The sequence below is a fragment of the Sorex araneus genome, chromosome 2, assembly GCF_027595985.1.
Source record: "Sorex araneus isolate mSorAra2 chromosome 2, mSorAra2.pri, whole genome shotgun sequence".
Lineage (NCBI taxonomy): Eukaryota > Metazoa > Chordata > Mammalia > Eulipotyphla > Soricidae > Sorex > Sorex araneus.
Window position 1 is genome coordinate 199,893,303 of NC_073303.1, and position 19,680 is coordinate 199,912,982.

General features: G+C 46.3%; 1 protein-coding gene across 3 annotated transcripts in view; it reads left to right on the forward strand.

Annotated features, from left to right (window-relative positions):
* MORC3 (MORC family CW-type zinc finger 3) overlaps positions 1 to 19,680 on the forward strand; it is a 51,514-nt gene that overhangs the window by 29,615 nt on the left and 2,219 nt on the right. For all 3 annotated transcript variants that reach the window (XM_055128168.1, XM_055128167.1, XM_055128169.1), the window contains 8 exons: positions 2,181 to 2,278; positions 3,053 to 3,157; positions 5,811 to 5,933; positions 6,040 to 6,114; positions 7,074 to 7,119; positions 9,209 to 9,372; positions 12,036 to 12,930; positions 15,498 to 15,655. In XM_055128168.1, the coding sequence (XP_054984143.1) occupies positions 2,181 to 2,278; positions 3,053 to 3,157; positions 5,811 to 5,933; positions 6,040 to 6,114; positions 7,074 to 7,119; positions 9,209 to 9,372; positions 12,036 to 12,930; positions 15,498 to 15,655 (1,664 nt within the window). The remainder of the gene's footprint in view (positions 1 to 2,180; positions 2,279 to 3,052; positions 3,158 to 5,810; positions 5,934 to 6,039; positions 6,115 to 7,073; positions 7,120 to 9,208; positions 9,373 to 12,035; positions 12,931 to 15,497; positions 15,656 to 19,680) is intronic.

The following is a 19,680-nucleotide window of genomic DNA, read 5'->3' on the forward strand; positions in this document are numbered from 1 at the left end:
AAAGAGTGTAGCTTCTGTCAGATGTAAGCTTTCTAATATCATCCATGCCTTTGATTTGTAAGACTTGGTGTCCACTTTTCCAGCCCAGTTAAATTTACCTGGCATGTAATTTCTAGTTAGGTTTGGTCTTATCTATTTACTTTTTTAAAAGGAAGTCTTAATTGCATCACACTTTTAATATTTTCTTTTTATCAGATAATGAACGGGTCTTAGAATTTGCGTTTTGTGAATTCTATAAGAGTAAAGTAACATGTTATTGGACATTTAAATATATGTCCAATACTTGATTTTTATGTCATGCTGGATAGATGCTAAGTATAAACTGGTAAGATACAGAGCATGTCCCCAGCTCAGTTTGGGAGAGGAATGGGGTACATTCTTTAAACACAAAAAGATTTCTTGGAGAAGTGGTGTTTGATGGGAATCTCATTTCACGTGTTGGATGGTGTGGCAAAGGAGAGTGACAGTCCAGGGGGAAGGGCCCTTGCCTTGTGCATGCCCACCCTGGTTTGAGCCTCAGCATCCTAGTGGTTCCCCGAGCCCAGCAGGAGCAATCCCTGAGCACAGACACAACCAGGAGTGACCCCTGACTTGAACACCACTGGGTGTGGCCCAAAAATCAGTAAGCAAATGGAATAAAAATAAGATATGTAGGGCTGGAGAAGTGACCAAACCCTTGGGAGTGCAAGTGTTGCGTTCATCGAGAGATCTGAATTTGATCCCGGGAGCTGCGTGCTCCCAGGAGCACCCCGGGAAATACTTCCTGAGTGCAGAGCTGGCCGTGGTCCTTAAGTGACCTTTGGGATGAGGGTCTCCGGACCAAACCTGTCCCTACAAGCCCAAAGATTTCTCCTTTGAAAAATAGAAAAAGACTCGCAGAGGAAGGGCGGTGTGGTTTTAAAGTTGTAAGGATGGTGGGAGGGGCTGGTTTGGGAGGATGGCTTGAAGGACTGGATTGCTGCCCCCATGTGGGGGACCTGGGGTAGGTCCCCAGCATTGCACGTGGCCCTGAGCTCCAAGCTGGGAGTGACCCTTGTGACCCAAACCTGCCTCCCCCAAATGGTGTGAGAGAAGCCAGTGATGGGTTTAATGGGGCAAAGCTTTGGTTAGACTTGTCTGTTTTTCCCCTAGAACTGTGTTGAAAATGCTGATTTTATGGGTTACATATTTCACTTTGTCATCGAGTATACACTCAAAATTATACTTTAATTGTGAGCAAATATATAATCACACTCAGAAAAAACTGAATATAACTCATGTTTTGAGCTAAATATTTTAGCCAGTGGGTTTTAAAAAGCATAAATTCAAGTTACCTGAGTTTTTATTTCATTGCTATTAGCACCATTAGTATTGTAAGTTTGGATAAAAACCCTTTGATCTTTATACAGAGAACTCTGTAGCAGAGCCTTTGGTAGGAACTGTGGATACAGAAATTCATTGTGGTTTTCCACTAGGAAATCTCATCCCAGAAGATAGTGGTCATTTCTCTTTTGAGTAAAAATATGATCACGGGAGTTTTCAAAAGGGGGACTTGGCAGCAGTTGAAGTGATTCTGAACAAGTGAAAGACTCTTCTAACATACTTAGGAGGGGCCGGAGCAATAGTACATCGGGTAGGGCGTCTGCCTTGCATGCGGCTGACCTGGGTTCAATCCCTGTCATCCCATATAGTCAGTCCCCTGAGCATCGCCAGGAGTAATTCCTGACTGCAGAGCCAGTTGTAACCCCTGAGCATCTCCAGGAGTGACCCCCCGAAAAAAAAAAAAACAAAAAAATAAAATACTTAGGAATTAAACTTCCAGAAAAGTGAATTATTATCAGGTACTATACTCTATCTTTATATGTACATAAATATATATACAAAATATATATACAAAAATATATGTATATATTTTTGCTTTTGGGTCACACCCGGCAATGCTCAGGGGTTACTCCTGACTCCATGCTCAGGAATTACTCAGGAATTATCCCATATGGTGCTCGGGGGACCATATGGGATGCTGGGAATTGAACCCAGGTCGGCCGCGTGCAAGGCAAACGCCCTACCCGCTTTGTTATCACTCCAGCCCCTTTTAGGGTTTTAAAAGATAAATTATAGGCAGATATAAGAATTCTGTGTATGGGTAATTATTTTTAACATCCTGTCTTACTCTTGACATACCAGTTTATTTTCTTTTTCAGGCAAACAACATGGGTGTTGGAGTCGTTGGAATTATAGAGTGTAATTTCTTAAAGCCAACTCATAATAAACAAGATTTTGACTATACAAATGAGTACAGGTAAATTGCGTATTTTAAATTCTGGATTTTGTTATTTTTGGAAATACTTGAATTATCACCTTTACTGAAAGTTTTTCTGTCTTACACATGTCTGATACATGTCTGTGGGGTGATCACTTAACCTTCCTCTTCTGTATTCCTTCACAACTAGAAATATAATCTCCCTAGTCTTTATTCATGAAGTCTCAAATTCATAGGAAACAGATCCCGAAACTTTATGCTTAGGTGGGAACATTAATATGATTTAATTAGTCCTACGTACCTCGGTCAGAACTACTTATCAGTCCAGGAGCCCCGGCAACAGAAGAGGGTTCCATGTGCTCATAGCTTTGAGAAGACAGGAGGGAAGGAAGAGGGCGGGAGATTCTTTGTCTCATCTGTCTTTGGGCACTTGGGTTGTTTCCAGATCTTGCCTGTTGCAAATAGTACTGCAGTAAATATGGTGTTTGTAGGTCTTTTAGTTCATTAGTCTTTCATTGATTCGTCATTGTTTGGGTCACACCCCGTGGTGCTGCCAGTGCCTCCTTCTTTGTTCACTAGCCTTGGTGACTCGGGTATGGCACACTTTGATACAGCACCAGCGAGCGCAGACAACAGTGACGGGTATCAGACTGGAGTGCTGTCCGCTCAGCCTTTGCCAAGGCTGCTGCCACTGGTCATTCCTCTCCTCCCCAGGGCCCACAGGATCAGTCCTGGGTTATTCATGCCCTTTTTTGTGTGTCTGTAAAAGATTTAATCTTTCAGTATTTTTAATATAATCCTTTGTCTTTTAAGGCTTACGATAGCAGCACTTGGGGATAAACTGAATGATTACTGGAACGAAATGAAAGTGAAGAAGAACTCAGAATACCCTCTAAACTTGCCTGTTGAAGACATACAGTAAGTGCATTCACAGAGAAACTGGTACCCAGTCATGCTGTTGGAGGGTATGGTGGTTACACTGTTACTTACCTGGCTGTCACATCCTGATCGTTTCTTTCACTTCCATGCTAGTCCCGGGGCCACAGCGGTAGTACAGCAGGTAGGGCGCTTGCATGCGGCCAGCCCGAGGTTGATCCCTGGCAACCTTGTATGCTCCCCTGAGCACTCCCAGGTGTGGCCCCAAAACAAAAAAAAGCTCACCACTAAACCTGGGCTCTCGTAACTAGCATCCATTTCTTACGTAAAATGCCGAACATTAACAGCACTTGCTGCTTGGAGTTAGACAGACTAAGGACATGCTACCTGACAGACATTCGGTGACCTTGCAGACATCAGTAGCTCTGAGTGACTCCGGTCACGTTGGCTGACGGAGCGGCTCTGCCAGAGCTAAGATGGGGGCCTGGCATGCGACTCCGGCTTTGTTCGGCCGCCTCCCTTATGCACTCCCGAGCACTGCCAGGAGTGATGACTACTCCACGTCACTGGGTGTGGCTAAAAAAACAAAAAGATATTTGAGATACATAAAAGTCAATTAAAATGATGTGCCTCGTTACTAATCTGTGTTAATTTCCTCTTGTATTTTTCAAGTACTCATACATATCTGTGAGCATAGAAATGTTTGCCACTATTTTTTTTTTTCTTTTTGGGTCACATCCGGTGATGCACAGGGGTCACTCCTGGCTCTGCACTCAGGAATCACCCCTGGCGGTGCTTAGGGGACCATATGGGATGCTGGAATCGAACCCGGGTCGGTCGCATGCAAGGCAAATGCCTTACCTGCTATGCTATCGCTCCAGCCGCTCTATGCCACTATTTTAAAAATTAACAGGATAACCTGAAACAAGGGAGTTATATTTACTTAAAACTTTTCTGTTGTTTGAAGGTTTACTTTTTTCAAGCTAGATTAAAAAGTCAGGTAGAGAAGAGTACAGGGTAAAGGTGCCTGCCTTGACTGCAGCCAACACCAGTTATAAATCTCTGGCGCTCCTTTGTCCCTCAGTTACTGCCAGGGGTGGCCCAAATCCACCCACCTAGAAGTCATTGCCATCAAGGGGAAATTTTTTTTTTTTCTTTCTGGGTCACACCCGGCAATGCACAGGGGTTACCTCCTGGCTTTGTCTCAGAAATTACTCCTGGCAGTGCTCAGGGGACCATATGGGATGCTGGGAATCAAACCCAGGCAGACTTCATGCAAGGCAAACGCCCTACCCGCTGTGCTATTGATCCAGCCCAAGGGGAAATCTTCTTATGTAAAATGAGCCTAAGTGAAATCTATAGGATCATTATCATTTCAAAGTATAATAGAAAATACTGTAAAACTAAGGGATAGGAGAACTTCAATTATTTAGAGACATCATTCTGTCTGATAGTAGTGTAATATACATAGCTGCTTAAATCAGTGATTTTGCTTGTCTGTTTACTAAGGATTGGTATGTTGTATTAACAAATATTCTAGATTTGACGTTGCAGGTCCTTACATATTAGAGCAGAGTGCTTGAAATATTTAGTTTGGTTTTTTATATATAAACTATAGAACAGATTTAATTGTATTATTGGCGGAGGGAGGGGTGTGAGGGAACAGATTTGAGCTGTACCTGCAATGATTTGGGGTTGCTCCTGGCTTTTTGCTCAGAAATTCCTCCTGGTGGTGCTTGGTCCATAGGGATGGTGTGCAAGGCCAGCGCCCTCCCCACTGTACATGGCCCCAGCCCCTAAGAGCATGCTGTTTCACGGCACTGGTGAGGTGGCCGGGGATGCTGCGTTGGAGGTCTGAATTCTCTTCCCAGCATGACTTGCTCACTGAGCACTGTCAGGATTGACCTTCAAGCACCAACTAGCACTTGAGTACCTCGAGTATGGCTAAAAACCAAAAATAAAACACTTTTTGCGGGGTGGGCCAGAAGGGGGTTGACCATACCTGGCAGTGTGTGGTGGCTGCTCTCAGCGCTGTGCTCAGAGGTGCAAGGGGCACACTGCTCTCTGCCCTGGAAACATATTTTTTGTCTTTTGGGCCACACCCAGCAGTGCTCAAGGATTGCTCCTGGCAGTAAATGTGGTGCCCGGTATTGAACCTGGGTTGGTTGTCTGTGGTAAGCAAGCACATTATACACTGAACCGTCTCTCTGCTCCAGCCCTTTATACTTACTGAAAATGGCCAGTTTCAATATACTGAGAGTATTTTCTGAGTAAGCAAAATTGTCTTTTATTTTTCAAACTTTTGGGGAAGGAAAAGGAACTTAATTTGAGTTGAGTGCTGCCTGGAGAGTTTTTCATTGAAGGCTGGAGTGATAGTACAGGGCTTAAGTCCTGCCACTCCTGCTTTGAATCCCCAGCATGGCTTCCTTGACACCACCAGGCGACACTCCTGAGCACAGGACCAAACAACCCCCAAGCCCCAAGCACCACTGCACTGTGTGGCCCCACAGTAAGACAGAACCTGATGAAGAAAAAGACCTCAAATTGATGTGTAGCAGAAGTAATCACAACATTTCGGGAACTGAGTTAATAATAGTAAGGGCTGCCAGTGAGTAGAACTGTGGTCGGCCTTTCACATGCAGGTACCCTGTTAATACTAATGCTAACACTGGTACTTGTTTTGGTTCTGTTGCAGGAAACGTCCTGATCAGACATGGGTACAGTGTGATGCCTGCCTAAAGTGGCGAAAATTACCAGATGGAATAGATCAACTTCCAGAAAAATGGTATTGCTCCAATAACCCTGACCCACAGTTCAGGTACCATATAGTTGGTAGTACCCTTTTGGGAAAGGCAGAGAGCACGGTTCAAGTTATGTGAAAAGGCGCTAGTGACATGTTCTTTCCATGTGATCTTTCTGACTAGAAATTGTGAAGTTCCTGAAGAGCCTGAAGATGAGGATTTGGTTCATCCCACCTACGAGAAAACCTACAAAAAGAAGTGAGTGATGGCTGAGGGTGTGTTGGCAGAGTGGTGGCCTGGCCCTGACCATTGTCACCTGAGCCTCGGGCGGTGCTTCTTCCAGAGAGGGCTAGTGTCCTCACAAGAGGTGCGCCCTGCAAGGGGATGGTCGGGACGGAGGACATCATCTAGTTGGTTTCTACCTCAGGCTAATGACTGTTCTAGCTAGTAGGTACTTCTCCAAGAGTCGTTTGTCTGTTTGGACCACACACAGACGAGTCACGGTGAATACTCTCTTTAAGAACTTAATGTCCGAGGGGAACCATAAGACTTGTGTGTGTGACTAATTAGAAGCTGCCGACTCCCACAGAGAGTGTGGTCCAAAGGTGTTGGGAAGTGCTTCGGCCAGAGGTTGAGGTGGAGTAGATGGATGGTGAGGGATGGGTAGGATGAAAACATACAGGAAGAAGCTTCCAGGTGCTTTTGATTTATGATAGTGTTTGGTTTTGAAAGCTAAACCCCGCAGCCTGGTGCCAGGGAAACAGCTAAAGCGGTAGAGCACAGCCCAGCATGTGTGAGGGCCTGAGGTTGGCCCTTGCACTCGTGGCCTTAGCTGTGGGCCTTAGCCCTGGCCTTCCTTGAGCATCTCAGGCCTGAGCAGCCTGCATCACCGGCCTCAGTGCTGAGCTGAGCACTGCCAGGAGTGGCCCTTGTAAGAAACAGAAAAGTCTAGCAACGGAACGTAAAGCAGCTGGTGAGGAGTCGAGTGTTCGAGGTCCAAGGGAAGTGGAAGGCACAAGGCAGGCAGAGTATTACTGAGATGTAGGGGCAACGTTACTTTGCCTGAGGCTTAGCACTCATTATAATGGGGAAGGAAAAAAACCTAATTATTTGTATAGAACTAATTTGTGAAATGGTGTGTCAGAAAAGACAGGATTGAGAAATAATAACGAACTAAGTTTCAATATATTCATTTTTGTAATCTTTTATTTTTCAAGAGACAAGGAAAGATTCAGGATCAGACAACTGGATATGATCCCTCGGGTAATTAAACCTTTGATTTCATAGCTGTTTTATGCTGTAAGTCCTCAGTAACATTACTGCTGAATTCTGGAAACTGCCACTTCGAGTAAGAAGATACGTAACAGAGGCCCAGTTAGAGACTGGGAGCACTCAAGGGCTGGAGCACACGGGTTTTGCATGTGAAGGTCCTGGGTTTGATCCTGAGCATTGCACGGTCTGCAGGGCACTGCCAGGAGTTACCCTCAGCAATGTCAGTATGAACTGCCCCGTGACCCCCCAAAAGAACATAGACAAAGAATGTAATTTTCTCCGGTGGTGTCTAGCTTGATTTTTCTCATCAGTGTTATCACTGAATGCCTTTGTTTTGGGGTCATGCCCGGCAGTGCTTAGGGCTTACTCCTGGCTATGTACTCCGGAGTTGCTCCTGGTGGTTCTTGCGGAACCATGTGGGATGCTGGGGATTGAACCCGGGTCGACTGTACCCACTGTACTCTCTCCAGCCTCTGCTAAATGCCTTTAAAAGAAATGATAAGGAAAAAACAAAACAAAACAAAAAAAACAACACACACAAAGAATTGAGTAAAATTTTCAATAAGCCAAAAAAAAAAAAAAAAGCGTTGAGGACCTGCTGCCATAGCAAAGTTTTAGAATGTAGGAGTTGCATAACAAACTGAAGTTTTCTTATTCATGAGGTATCATTTTCATCTTACTCCTCTCCTGGCCTTCTTTCCTACCCTGACTTCTGAGCCTAACAGCTTCACACTGCTGAATATTACTGTTCAGTTGAGCATCTCCAGTATAAACACAGATATTCTTAAAGACAGTTATTGATGGGTAGACAGATAAGGAAAAGCGTCCAGAAACATTTGGTTCTACTACTAACCTGGGTCCAGAGAAACAAGTTTTCTTTCTCTTTGTTAATCTCTCTTTCTGTCCCTTCTGATTCGCTCCTAATACTTAGTGCTAAGAAGCTTATTCTAACCATACTTCTTGTAGAATTTTTGGTCTTCGGGACCAAAGATATAGATGGCAGGGTGTTTGCAGTACAAGCACCCGGCTGGGGTTCAGTCCAGCACTCCCTCTGGTCCCCAAGCTCCACCAGGAGTGAGTTCTCAGCACAGAACAGAGTATGCCTCGAGCCCACAAACACACTAAAGGGGTTTTGGTCTGCTGCAGATGTGTATGTTGGCTTATAATGAAATTTGTTCTTGTATAGTGGCTAAAGGTTTTGAGGTAAGAATGAAATTGGGGGAGAAAACAATAGCTTACTTTGTTTTTTATTTTTTTGTTTGTTTTGGGGCTACACCTGGAGGTGCTTAGGGTAGGGCTTTTGTTTTTGATTCACATCCTTGTTTGTTTTTTGGGTCATACTCTTTTTTTTTTTTTTAAGGGAGTGTCTTACTACACATACTACTTTAGTGTCTTACTTAGTGTCTACTTTACTACTATTTTAGTGTCATACACTTTAGTGTCTTACTAAACATACTGCAGGGTGTTTGTCTGTAGTGGGGCGGCCTCCCGGTTTCAATCCCCGGCACCCCACGTGGTCTCCGTGAACCCACCAGGACTGATTTCTTGAGCGCAGAGCCAGGAGTAAGTCCTGAGCACTGCAGTGTGGCCCCAAAACAAAATGTACAGAAAAAATCAAAGGCTGTCTTTGAGACTTTATCTTCTTTCTCAGAGAGTTGAAGGATTTCTTTTATTTCAATTTGGTAAGTCCTGTATATCGGACAAAGCCAGCAAATCTGAATGGTAACCGTCAGTTGTTAGGCATTGCAAACTTTGGGATGTGTTTTGTTTGGGGGTGAGGGCACACCCGTTCAGGGCCAGCTTTCGGCTCTGCTCCTGGGTGGCTCCGTGCATACCTGTTGTGCTTGCCAGTCAACTCGCTCCTGCCTGCAGATTCTTTGTTTTGTTTATACCTATAAAATTCAAGACCTTTCTTCCCTCATCTACAGGCTTTAACTCCCTGGCTTGCTGTTTGTAACTCCCTGGTGTCACACAAAGACTGTGTACAGGATAAGGGGAAAGGAAGAGTACTATCTTAGGCTTGGGGCCTGTGATATTTAAAAAAAAAAAAAATCAGCTTTGTTTTTTCCCCCCCTAACAGATTAATGCTGAATTGTTTCGTACACCTCCTCTGTCGAGTGCAGGCTTTTCTTCCGTGCAGGAAAGTGTGCCAAGAGGGCATCATTCAGAAGTCACGAATACTTACTCAACAAGGATTTTAAATAACCACCGAGTCTCTCCCCAAGCTGAGCCTGAGAGCAACAGGTCTGTGAGTAAAATGTGTTTTCCCTTTCGGGGAGTATTAGTCTTGAGATTTCATGACTGTAATGTACTTCCTGAAATTGTGTTGCAGATACAAAGCCTTCAGGACAAGTTCCTTTGCTTTCTTTGTCTAAACTTGGCCCCATCTACACTGATGCCACTAATTTCAGTCATTTTCAGATGTTAATTGTGGGCTGGGGGTGTAACTCAGCAGTAGAGACCTTGCCTTTCCCGTGTGAGGGCATGGGTTCAGATCCCAGCACTGCGGGGGAAGAGTGATGGCACTCGGAAGAGAACTGGAGTGGAAGAGCACCTTCCTCACCTCTGTGAGGTCCTGAGTTTGATTCTTAGCACCACGTGGCCTCCTAAGCACTGCTGGGTGTGGCATCTTTTACTTTTTTTGTTTGTTTTGAGGCCACATCCACCTATGCTTCGGATTTACTTCTGGTTCTGCTTTCAGGGGTCATTCCTGGCAGTGGTCAGGGGACCATATGGGATGTCGGGGATAGAACCCAGGTCGGCAGCATGCAAGGCTAATGCCTTACCTTCTTTTCCATTGCCCTGGCCCACCCGTTTGTTAATTTTTAAAAATTATAGAGTCTGGAGAGTGATAAATAGTACAGTGGGCAGGGCACTTGACTTGCACACATCAAACCGGGTTTGGTCCCTGGCAACCGGAATGGTCCCCCAAGCCCAGCAAGGGTGATCCCTTAACACAGAACTAAGAATAAGCCCTGAGCACCACTGGGTGTGTCCAAACACCTCCCCCTCCCCACCGCCACCACACACACACACAAAAAGACAAGAAGGAGAGCTCAGTGGGTTCAAATGTATGCCTTGCATGGAGGGGGACAAGAACAACATGGTCCCCAAGTGCCAGGCCAGGAGTATCTCCTGAGCAGCCCCGCAGGGTGTGACCCCAAACGTGTGTTGTAGAATTTGATCAAATTGCTATGTCTCTGAATCAGTATGAAAATGGCTGTTACTGGGGTTTTTGCTTGTTTTGTGTCCACATCTGGCAGCGCTTGGTGCTTAATCGTGACTCTGCTCAGGGATTACTGTTGGGCTCAGGGGACTGTGAGGCTGCGCACCAGGCAAGGACCTTCCCTGCTCTACTAGCGCCCTGGCCCCTGAAAGTGACTTCTTAAGATCGGAATCTAAAGAAAAACATGAAGCATTTAGCAGTGTAGCGCTATATTGAGAAGTGGAAGGCATACGTTCTCTGCATAGCTTGGTGATACACTGTGTATTTTGGGAGAATGGATGAACAAGAAAGAAAAATGCGTGATACTTTACTAGTTGAGAGTCCTGAAAATCAGGACTCCTGAAAATCTGAAAGCAGTGTTCTAAGTAGGAGGCCCACTGAGACCTATTCCCAAGGAATGGAATGAACACAGGTGAGAATGTGAAGTCAGCTGCTAGTAGACCAGGTAATGTTACACCCCATAATGTTGAGAGGCACTTGGAGACCAGATTCTCCAAGAGAGGTGGGGCCAGATTTCTGAGATTGTGTAGTACTTGATCAAAATCTTATTATTTTGGCTTTTGGGCCACAGGCGGTGGTGCTCAGGGCTTACCCTGGCTCCGCGCTCAGGCATGTATCCTGGCACAACTTTGGGGTGCTGGGGATCTAATAGTGGCAGCTGCGTGCACGGCAAACATCTTAGCTGCTATACTATTGATCCTACCCATTTCATCAAGGGAGTTTATGGCCTCAGGAAAGAATTGGAATTTCATGGGGGCTGGAGCAATAGCACAGTGGGTAGGGTGTTTGCCTTGTACGCGGCCGACCTGGGTTCAATTCCCAGCATCCCATATGGTCCCCTGAGCACTGCCAGGAGTAATTCCTGAGTGCATGAGCCAGGAGTAACCCCTGTGCATCGCCGGGCGTGACCCAAAAACAGAAAAAAAAAAAAAGGAATTGGAATATCTGCCTTTATGTACAGTTACATCAAGGAAGGCATATTCTGAAAAGTTTGCTGTTCATAACTTATTTGGGGGAGCTAAATTAACTTGGGAATAATTTACTGTTTAAGTACTTGTGTGAATTTTTAAAGCTAAACTTACTTTGGCTTTTCTTAATAAAGATGGTTTCAGACAAAATCTGCAAAGTAAATCTACTCGGTGTGTGGTGCGAGAGCGGAGGGCGTTGGCTGTGTGAGTGTCAGGCCCAGGCACCTGCGCACTGAGCCTTCGCGCCATCCCTGGCAGTGCTCTCCGTGGCCTGGGACTAGCTCTGACCTTTAAAGAAAATTCAAACCTGTTCATTTAAAGAAGTCTTAATAGCCTCATTGTTTGCTTATCTGTAAAAAGAGAGAGAAGTAATGGGGCAGGAGCGATAGTACTTGATCTGGGAAGGCACTTGCCTTGCATACAGCCGAGCTGGGTTCGATCCCCTTCACCCCACAAGGTACCACTCCAGCACCTTGGGGTGATGCCTAAGCACTGCTGGGTGTGGCACAAAACCAGCAAAAAAGACGACCAAGTTTGTCCTCTGAGTCATTAAATCAAATTGTTGATATAATGTACCGATTTATAAATGATCATGGGCATTTGTATGGTTATACAAATTTGTATAGTTGTACAAACTTTTATATTTAGTGTCGTCTATTTTGTTTGCATCTGTATTTTATAACCTTATATTTTACTGAAAACTTCTTTTCCAGTATGAAACGGAGACTTACTTCTACTCATAGTCCCTCAGTTTTGAATGCAAAACATCGGAGATTGACTAATCAGACATTTGAAAATTCAACTTACAAAGATGATGACGATGAGGATGTCATCATCTTAGAAGAAAACAGTACCCCCAAGCCCTCTGTCGATCTTGAGATCGAAGTGAAACCGGAAACGAGTCACGTGGAGCAGACTGGGGCTCGGACAGAGCCCATGGGGACGAATGAAGCGTGTACGCAGACTCGTTCGGCGGGCACCTCCGCGCCCAGCAGCGACCAGGGAACTTCTGCCGCCACTCAGACCGAAGTACCCGGCCTGATCGTTAAGAAGGAAGAGACCATCGAAGATGCCATCGACTCGAGAAATGATACTACCCTCCCACCGCCCTGTGTGGAAGGGGAAGGAAAGAAACCGGAAGCTCAGGAGACCTGTGACAAGTCCAGGGGGGATGCCAGCTGCCAGTTGAGTGAACTGCGGAAGCAGCTCTCCCTGGCCACCCAAGAGAAAGAGAAGTACGAAAGGCAGTGTCACGTGTTTACCGAGCAAATCAGAGCGTTACAGCAGAAAATAGCAGAAATGAACGCCAGGTACGTCAAGAAGGAAATGTGCCATCAGTCAACCGAAACTGATGCAGTGTTTCTGCTTGAAAGTGTTAATGGCAAATCTGAAAGTCCAGACCACGTGGTCTCTCAGTATCAGCAGGCGCTGGAAGAGATCGAAAGGCTGAAGAAGCAGTGTAGCACTTTGCAGCGCGTGAAGACCGAGTGCAGTCAGTGTTCCGGTAGCGAGAGCAAAAGTGAGGTGGACGAAATGGTGGTGCAGCTGGACGACGTGTTCAGGCAGCTGGACAAGTGCACTACAGAGAGAGACCAGTATAAAAGCGAGGTGAGTCCTGGAGCACAACAGAAGGGTAGTCACGGGAGGTGGTGGGGACAGCTGCCACTCACTCTCTGGCAGTTCCTTCACTGGGCAGTGGCCTTCCTGGCAGCGTGTCGACACGAATAGTGACAGGTTTTGCTTCTTAAGAGCGCCCGAAGAATATGGGTGTTGGGGAACGAGGGTGAATGGAGGCATGAGTGTCCCGTAGCTCACAGGGCAGTGCCGGACGCTCCAGGCTCACAGCTTCGTGCTCAGCACTGATAGCCCTGTTGAGACACTCAGGAGAGCGGAGGCTTTGCATCCGCCCTAGCCGGGGTTCCCATGGTCCCCGGAGGAACTGCTGGCCTCGCGCGCCAGTCACGTTGGGTTGTTTGCAGGTGGCAGCCACGCAGTGGTCACACACAGCCCCTCCATCGTGACTTTGCTTCTCTGCATGCTGTAGTGGCTTGAGGTGGTTCTTCAGGCCCGGCCAAGCTGCAGGGTGGGGCGGGGCTGTGGGTTGAAGAGCTGCCGGTCAGAAACCACTCCCCTGGCTCCTGAAGGCTCAGGAGGCCCGAGCGCTTCTCCTTTGACTTGGCAGAGGTTTCTGCTTTGGGTTTGGGAGCACACAGAGCCGTTCCGGGCTCCCAGCAATGCCAGGGCTCGACCCCAGATCTTCCAGCCCTTGAGCCTTCTCTCTGGCCCCCAGAGCAGCTTTTTTATTTGGGTAGAGTGGGGGACATTTGGATCACAGCCCAGGTGCTTGGGACTTGCTCCTGTGTCAGTGCTCACAGCACTCAGGGCCCCGTAAGTAATGCTTGGGCTCGCACCAGGACAAGCCACATCCCGGAAAGTGCCCTATACACTATCTCTCTGGCTCTTTGGTAACTTTTTTTTTTTTGGGTCACACCCGGCGATGCACAGGGGTAATTCCTGGCTCATGCACTCAGGAATTACTCCTGGCGGTGCTTGGGGGACCATATGGGATGCTGGGAATCGAACCCAGGTCGGCCGCGTGCATGGCAAACGCCCTACCTGCTGTGCTATCGCTCCAGCCCTGTTCGGTAACTTTTTATAAAAACTTTTTCAGTGAAGCATGATGGTTTTTATTTGAACTTATTTAGAAAGTTGTGAGGGAGAGAGGAAGTACATGTTCAAGAGAGAACGTGGGCTTTCCCAGAGTGGAGAAAGCAAGCAGCTGTGTTCCAGGGAGAACCTGGGCTTGAAGAGCAAACTTTCAGTAACTTCGCTTTTAAAAAACAATTCGAGAGTTGGGGGGCTTCGGAGGAGCTCCAGGGCTTAGGTGCTGCCCTTGTGCCCGGCTCATTCTAGGCTAACCCTGCACGGCCCCTGGTCTCCTGGCAGTGCCAGGAGTGACGCTTGAGCACAGCCAGCTGTGTGTGACCTAAAAGCAATTGCAAGCTGGCTGTGGCCCCCAGTTTCTCCCAGTATTCCCTCCCCCCCAAAAAAAAATCACAAAGCAATTTGGAAATAGCAGATGGCTTTACTACTACCCTTATGTTGCTGCTCTTAGTGCTTACCCAAACATTCATTTTGGTGTGTTAGTTTAAGAGCTAAATGATAAACTTTATTTAGAAAAATCAACCTAAGATAATCTTTAACCTTTAGCAGATAATTGTGCATGAAATGAGGCCCACTCTGATGTCAACATAGTTGATGCATTTTTTTTATTTTTATTTTTTTATTTTTATTTATTTATTTTTTTTTGCTTTTTGGGTCACACCCGGCAATGCACAGGGGTCATTCCTGGCTCATGCACTCAGGAATTAGCCCTGGCGGTGCTCAGGGGACCATATGGGATGCTGGGATTTGAACCCGGGTCGGCCGCGTGCAAGGCAAACGCCCTACCCGCTGTGCTATCACTCCAGCCCCGATGCATTTTTTTTAAATCTTAATTATTTTTAGTGTTTAGATGCCCTTTAAGTTTTGGATACCAGAATGTTAGGTTGTAGTTACTTTTTATATATTTCTAGTGTAAGAAAGATGTAGGGGGTGGTGGGAGGGATACTGGGAACATTGGTGGAGGAGAATGGGCACTGGTGGAGGGATGGGTACTCAGTCATTGTATGACTGAAACGTAAGCATGAAAGTTTGTAAGTCTGTAACTGTACCTCATGGTGATTCATTAAAAAAATTAAACAATAAAACTTAAAAAAAGATGTAGAGATGGAACAAATCAAACGAAGCATTATTTGTAGAAAGCTGTTGGGATTATTTTGTTAGGTGTTTTTGGTCAGTAGCCTGATGTTAATTTTTATTATAAACTATATTTCTTAGCTTAATAATGCCCCAAAGTAGAGAGAGAATATGGGGAATATTGTCTGCCATGGAGGCAGAGGGAGGGTGGGAAAGGGAAAGTATACCGGGGATATTGGTGGTAGGAAATGTGCACTGGTTGAGGGATGGGTGTTTTGATCATTGTATGAAGTGATTGTAACCCAAACATGAAAGCTTGTAACTATCTCACAGTGACTCAATAAAAATTAAAAACAACAACAACAAAAAACTATATTTCTTAGCTTAAATTGATGTTAGAATGTTTTAATTTTTCTCAAATTTTCTGTCTTGGTCAGGTTGAATTACTGGAAGTAGAAAAATCACAAATCCATTCACAGTGTGAAGAACTGAAAACTGAAATCCAGCAATTGAAATCCACAAGTCAACAAGCTGGGGCAGATGTTTCAACTTCAAGTAACATTGAAGAGTCTGTAAACTTTGTGGATGGAGAAAGGTAAGGGCTCCAGTTCTCCATTGTGTGATATTTCATAGCACACATCAAATGGACATTCTATTAAACTCTAATTGAGGGGCTGGAGTGATAGCACAGTGGGTAGGGCATTTGCCTTGCACGTGGCCCACCCGAGTTCGATTCCCAGCACTGCCAGGGTTGATTCCTGAGTGCAGAGCCAGGAGTAACCTCTGTGTGTTGCCGGGTGTGACCCAAAAAGCAAAAAAAAAAAAAAAAAAATTAAACTCTAATTGATTCCAGGGCGGGAGAGATAGTAGGGCTCTTGGCCTTGCACAGGCTCACCCAGTTTCGATTCTTGAGCTCCAGAATCCCCTCTGATACCCCAGCCCTGCCCTGAGTGATTCCTGAGTACCGAGCCAGGAGTCACCTCCGAGCATCACCGGATGTGGCCCCCAACAAATGACAAAGTCTAGAGACCAGAGACAGTACAGTGGGCAGGGTGCTTGCTTTGCACTCTACACTACAGACCCAGGTCCAGGTTCAAGCCCTGGTGTCCCATAACGTTCCCCTGGGCACCCCAGGAGTGATTCCTGAGTGTAGAGCCAGGAGTAATCCCTGAGCACTGCTGGGTGTGGCCCCCAAACCAGAACAATAACAAAGCGAAACCAAAAATACCCTAAAATCGAATTGATTCTGTCAAGTCTGTTACTCCCGTGATCCCAAATTGTGTTTGCAGAGACAGCAGTGGCGACTGCATTCCTTTCAGGTAGGCAGCCGGCAGCTTAGGCTCACTAACTGAAGGGAGCGTAGAAGGAACAAAGCACTTGTTGGTAGGAGTGGTTTGGAATACTTTTTAGGGAGAAGTAAAAATTAAGCTAGATATTGAAGAATAGGGTGAATTTAATCATAATTAGAAGACAGTATTCTAATATAGTAAAACTTGTTTTTTCATCTTTTTTGTATTCAATCACTCCATTTGCTCTTATGATTTTTCTCTTTTTATTTTACTACATGCATTCCTTGGTCTTGCATAAAGTTACAAAATGACTAAAAATTGCCATGTATATATACTTAGGGTAATAATTTAGGATTAAGTTTCTATGAAAAAGAAGCCACAAATGAGTGATTGTGCTAGCCAGTAAGATATAAAAGGGGGTGAGAACAATGGTACTAAGACACAGGTGCTTGCTTAGCGCCTGCTCCTAGCACTGCCTTTGCTTTGGGGCTGGGTCCCCCTTTGCCCCGCCACAGTTATGGAGTGTTCCCACACCAGTCCACCGCGAGGTCCTCCACCGTGTCCACACTTCCCAACCACTTCCCACGCTTGCAGGCACGACATTTATTTTATAGTGCTTATTATAACAAAACGACGAGTGGGATTCTCAGAAATCACTTCAGTAAAAGAAATTCAGTGAAGATTGTTACGTCTCACAGTGGGGTCATTTAACTCCTTGAGGTTTTTCAGTTTGAGCCTGCCTTTTCATTGTTCCTGAGCATAGTTGGCCCCTGTGCTCCCTGCCCTTCGGGGCTGTCGGTACTGTGGAATTGGGAGGCGTCGGGGCTCAGGGAACGCCACGATGCATAGAGCGGGTCCTGCGAGTTGCAGTGGCTGGCGTGGCTTGCATCTCCTCTGAGCCCCGGGCGAAGCTGTGGAGCCGGGCCGTTGTTTTCACGTGGGTACGACTGCTGGGGCTTCCCCAGTCCAGGGGTGTGTTCCCCCTCCTTCACCACCCCAGAAGTTTCAGCCTGAAAGCTCGTGTTCCCGGGGTTCTCGTAGGCTCAGCCACTCTGCAGACATGAGTTTGTGCTTCTTCACGACTGAGAGTTTTCAGCCCGGAGACCCTGTTCCTGCGAGTGTCCGCAGTTTGGCTGGCATCTCCTTTGAGGCTGCTGGGGAAGCTGTGAAGCTGGGCTGTTGTTCACGGCTGACTGGGGGGAGGGGTGGGTCAGGTAACAGCTCTCTGGTCAGTGCTCTGGGTCCGCTGGCGCAAACCACCTGGCAGCGGGTGTGGATAAGCTGTGGACAGGCTGCCACTCCTGGCCTGGCGCTCAGATTCTCGGTGGAGGTCACCGTGGGGGCAGGGCCTGGATCGGCTTAGCGGGAATCAGCAACCAACCCTGCACGCCGTGCGCCGCATCAGGAATTCATGTTTTTAAAAAGTTACTATATAGTTATTAATTACTCTTAGCCGAGCCGGCTGCGTGCAAGACAAGCATCTTACCCCTGTAGCAGCTCTCTCTGGCCCTGGAATTCACTTTTTTTACAAGTCTTTGAGAAATGCTTTTCCTCCTGGGGCTGACTCAATAGTTTAATGCAACCGATGGGTTGGATTCCCCGGTCCATGGCACCCTGTGTGTCTCTCGAGCACAGAGCCTGGTGTGCCCCCAAAACCAAAAAAACACCCAAACCATTCCCTCCTGGCTGATGGCATCTGTTTGCTCTGCGGTGGCGGCTGCTCCAGGCTTTCCCATCACCTCACTTAAAGTCACATTTTAATTTTGCCCTTTTTTATTTTCAGCTAAGGTGGCCAGAGAGGCAGCGATGGCCCTAGCTCTCAGCCCAGGAGGCGCTGCCAGACTGCGGTAGCATTAGGCTGGGCAGGAGCGCCGGACTGGTGGGCCTGATTTTAATTTTTGATAGGAAGGCGATAAGTGTTGGCAGTGTATGTGTGTGTGACTTACAACTCAAAATTGGCCAGTAAGGGCTGAACTAGTGCAACTCTGCTCGAAAATACATTGTATTCAGTAGAATACAGTAGATTGAACCTTCAGATACAACCTATCCTCCTCACTTTGCAGTTTAGTGCAAGTGTTCAAAGGACTTCACTGTGTCTCTGGATGGAAGTAGAGTAAAAGAGCACCTATGGGGGCAGAAGGTCAGAGAAGTGCCCTTCCGTCTGGAATAACGGGAGCCACTAGAATATGTTGCTTACAGAAATGCAGGTTCTTGGACCCCCAGTGCCGATCACTGAGTCAGAAGCTTTCCTGAGGAGTCTTCCAAATGATTTTCTTGCACACTGAGCTTTTGAGTGTGTGATGTTGTTTATTTTTACTGTTTTTTACAAAAACATGTACTGGCATGTTTTTGATGCCAGGGAGTAAACTCAGCACCTCATCTATGTGAAATATGTGCTCTGCCACAGAGATCTGTAGCCAGCCCTTAATGATCCATTATACCGCTGTGTTCTGAATAGTAGCCTGGAGCCATTTGTGACTGTGACACTTGAAATCTGGTCTGAATTGAAGTATGCTTTAAGTGCAAAATGCATGCTAGATTTTTAATTTCTGCATGAAAAGCAAGAATGTAAAGTACTCAGTTACGGTGTTTTGTTTTGTTTTTTTCTCTGGTGGGGCTTCCCAAGTGCTGTGGTCTTGGGAGAGCAGGGGCCCCTTCCAGCTCTTTTGGCCACCTGGGCTGGCAGTTTAGTGCAAGGGCCCTGCGGCTCTGGGCATTACCTGGGGCACCTAGGCGGAACTCAGAAGGCCTCAAGGTAGCCAGTGATGCGCAAGGGATGAAGTAGTGTCAGGGCCAAACTGTTGGCCGCCTGTGAAGCATGCACCCTCAAGCCCCTAGTATTTTGGGAGGGAAAGTTGGGTCACACCAGTGACTAGGGGACTGCCAGGCAAGCACCATCAACCCGTGTAGTATGAAACTGTAGTATTTCGGCTATGTATGAACCTGGCTTCCACATGCAAAACATCTGCTCGAATCCTTTGAGCTATGTCATGGACCTCTCTTTACTTTCCAATATGGCTGAACCATTTTAATTATATTTTATTTGTTTTGGTTTTGGAGCCGTACCTTCAGTGCTCAGGTCTTACTACTAGCTCTGTGCAAGCTTCCTACTCTGAATTCTCTCTCTGGCCAGGCTAAACATCCTAATTTGTAGATTAGAATCTGTGTATAAAGCTTGAAGTGGAGTGGAGAGAGTACAGTGGGACTATCTCCCAACTCTGAGCTCAAATGCTTTATACGTGGACTTGAATACAGAACCATTCCCCCCACCCCCCTTAATACTTCTGTAGATATTGCAAAATTTTCAGGAATCAGTATTTTCACTCAAAAG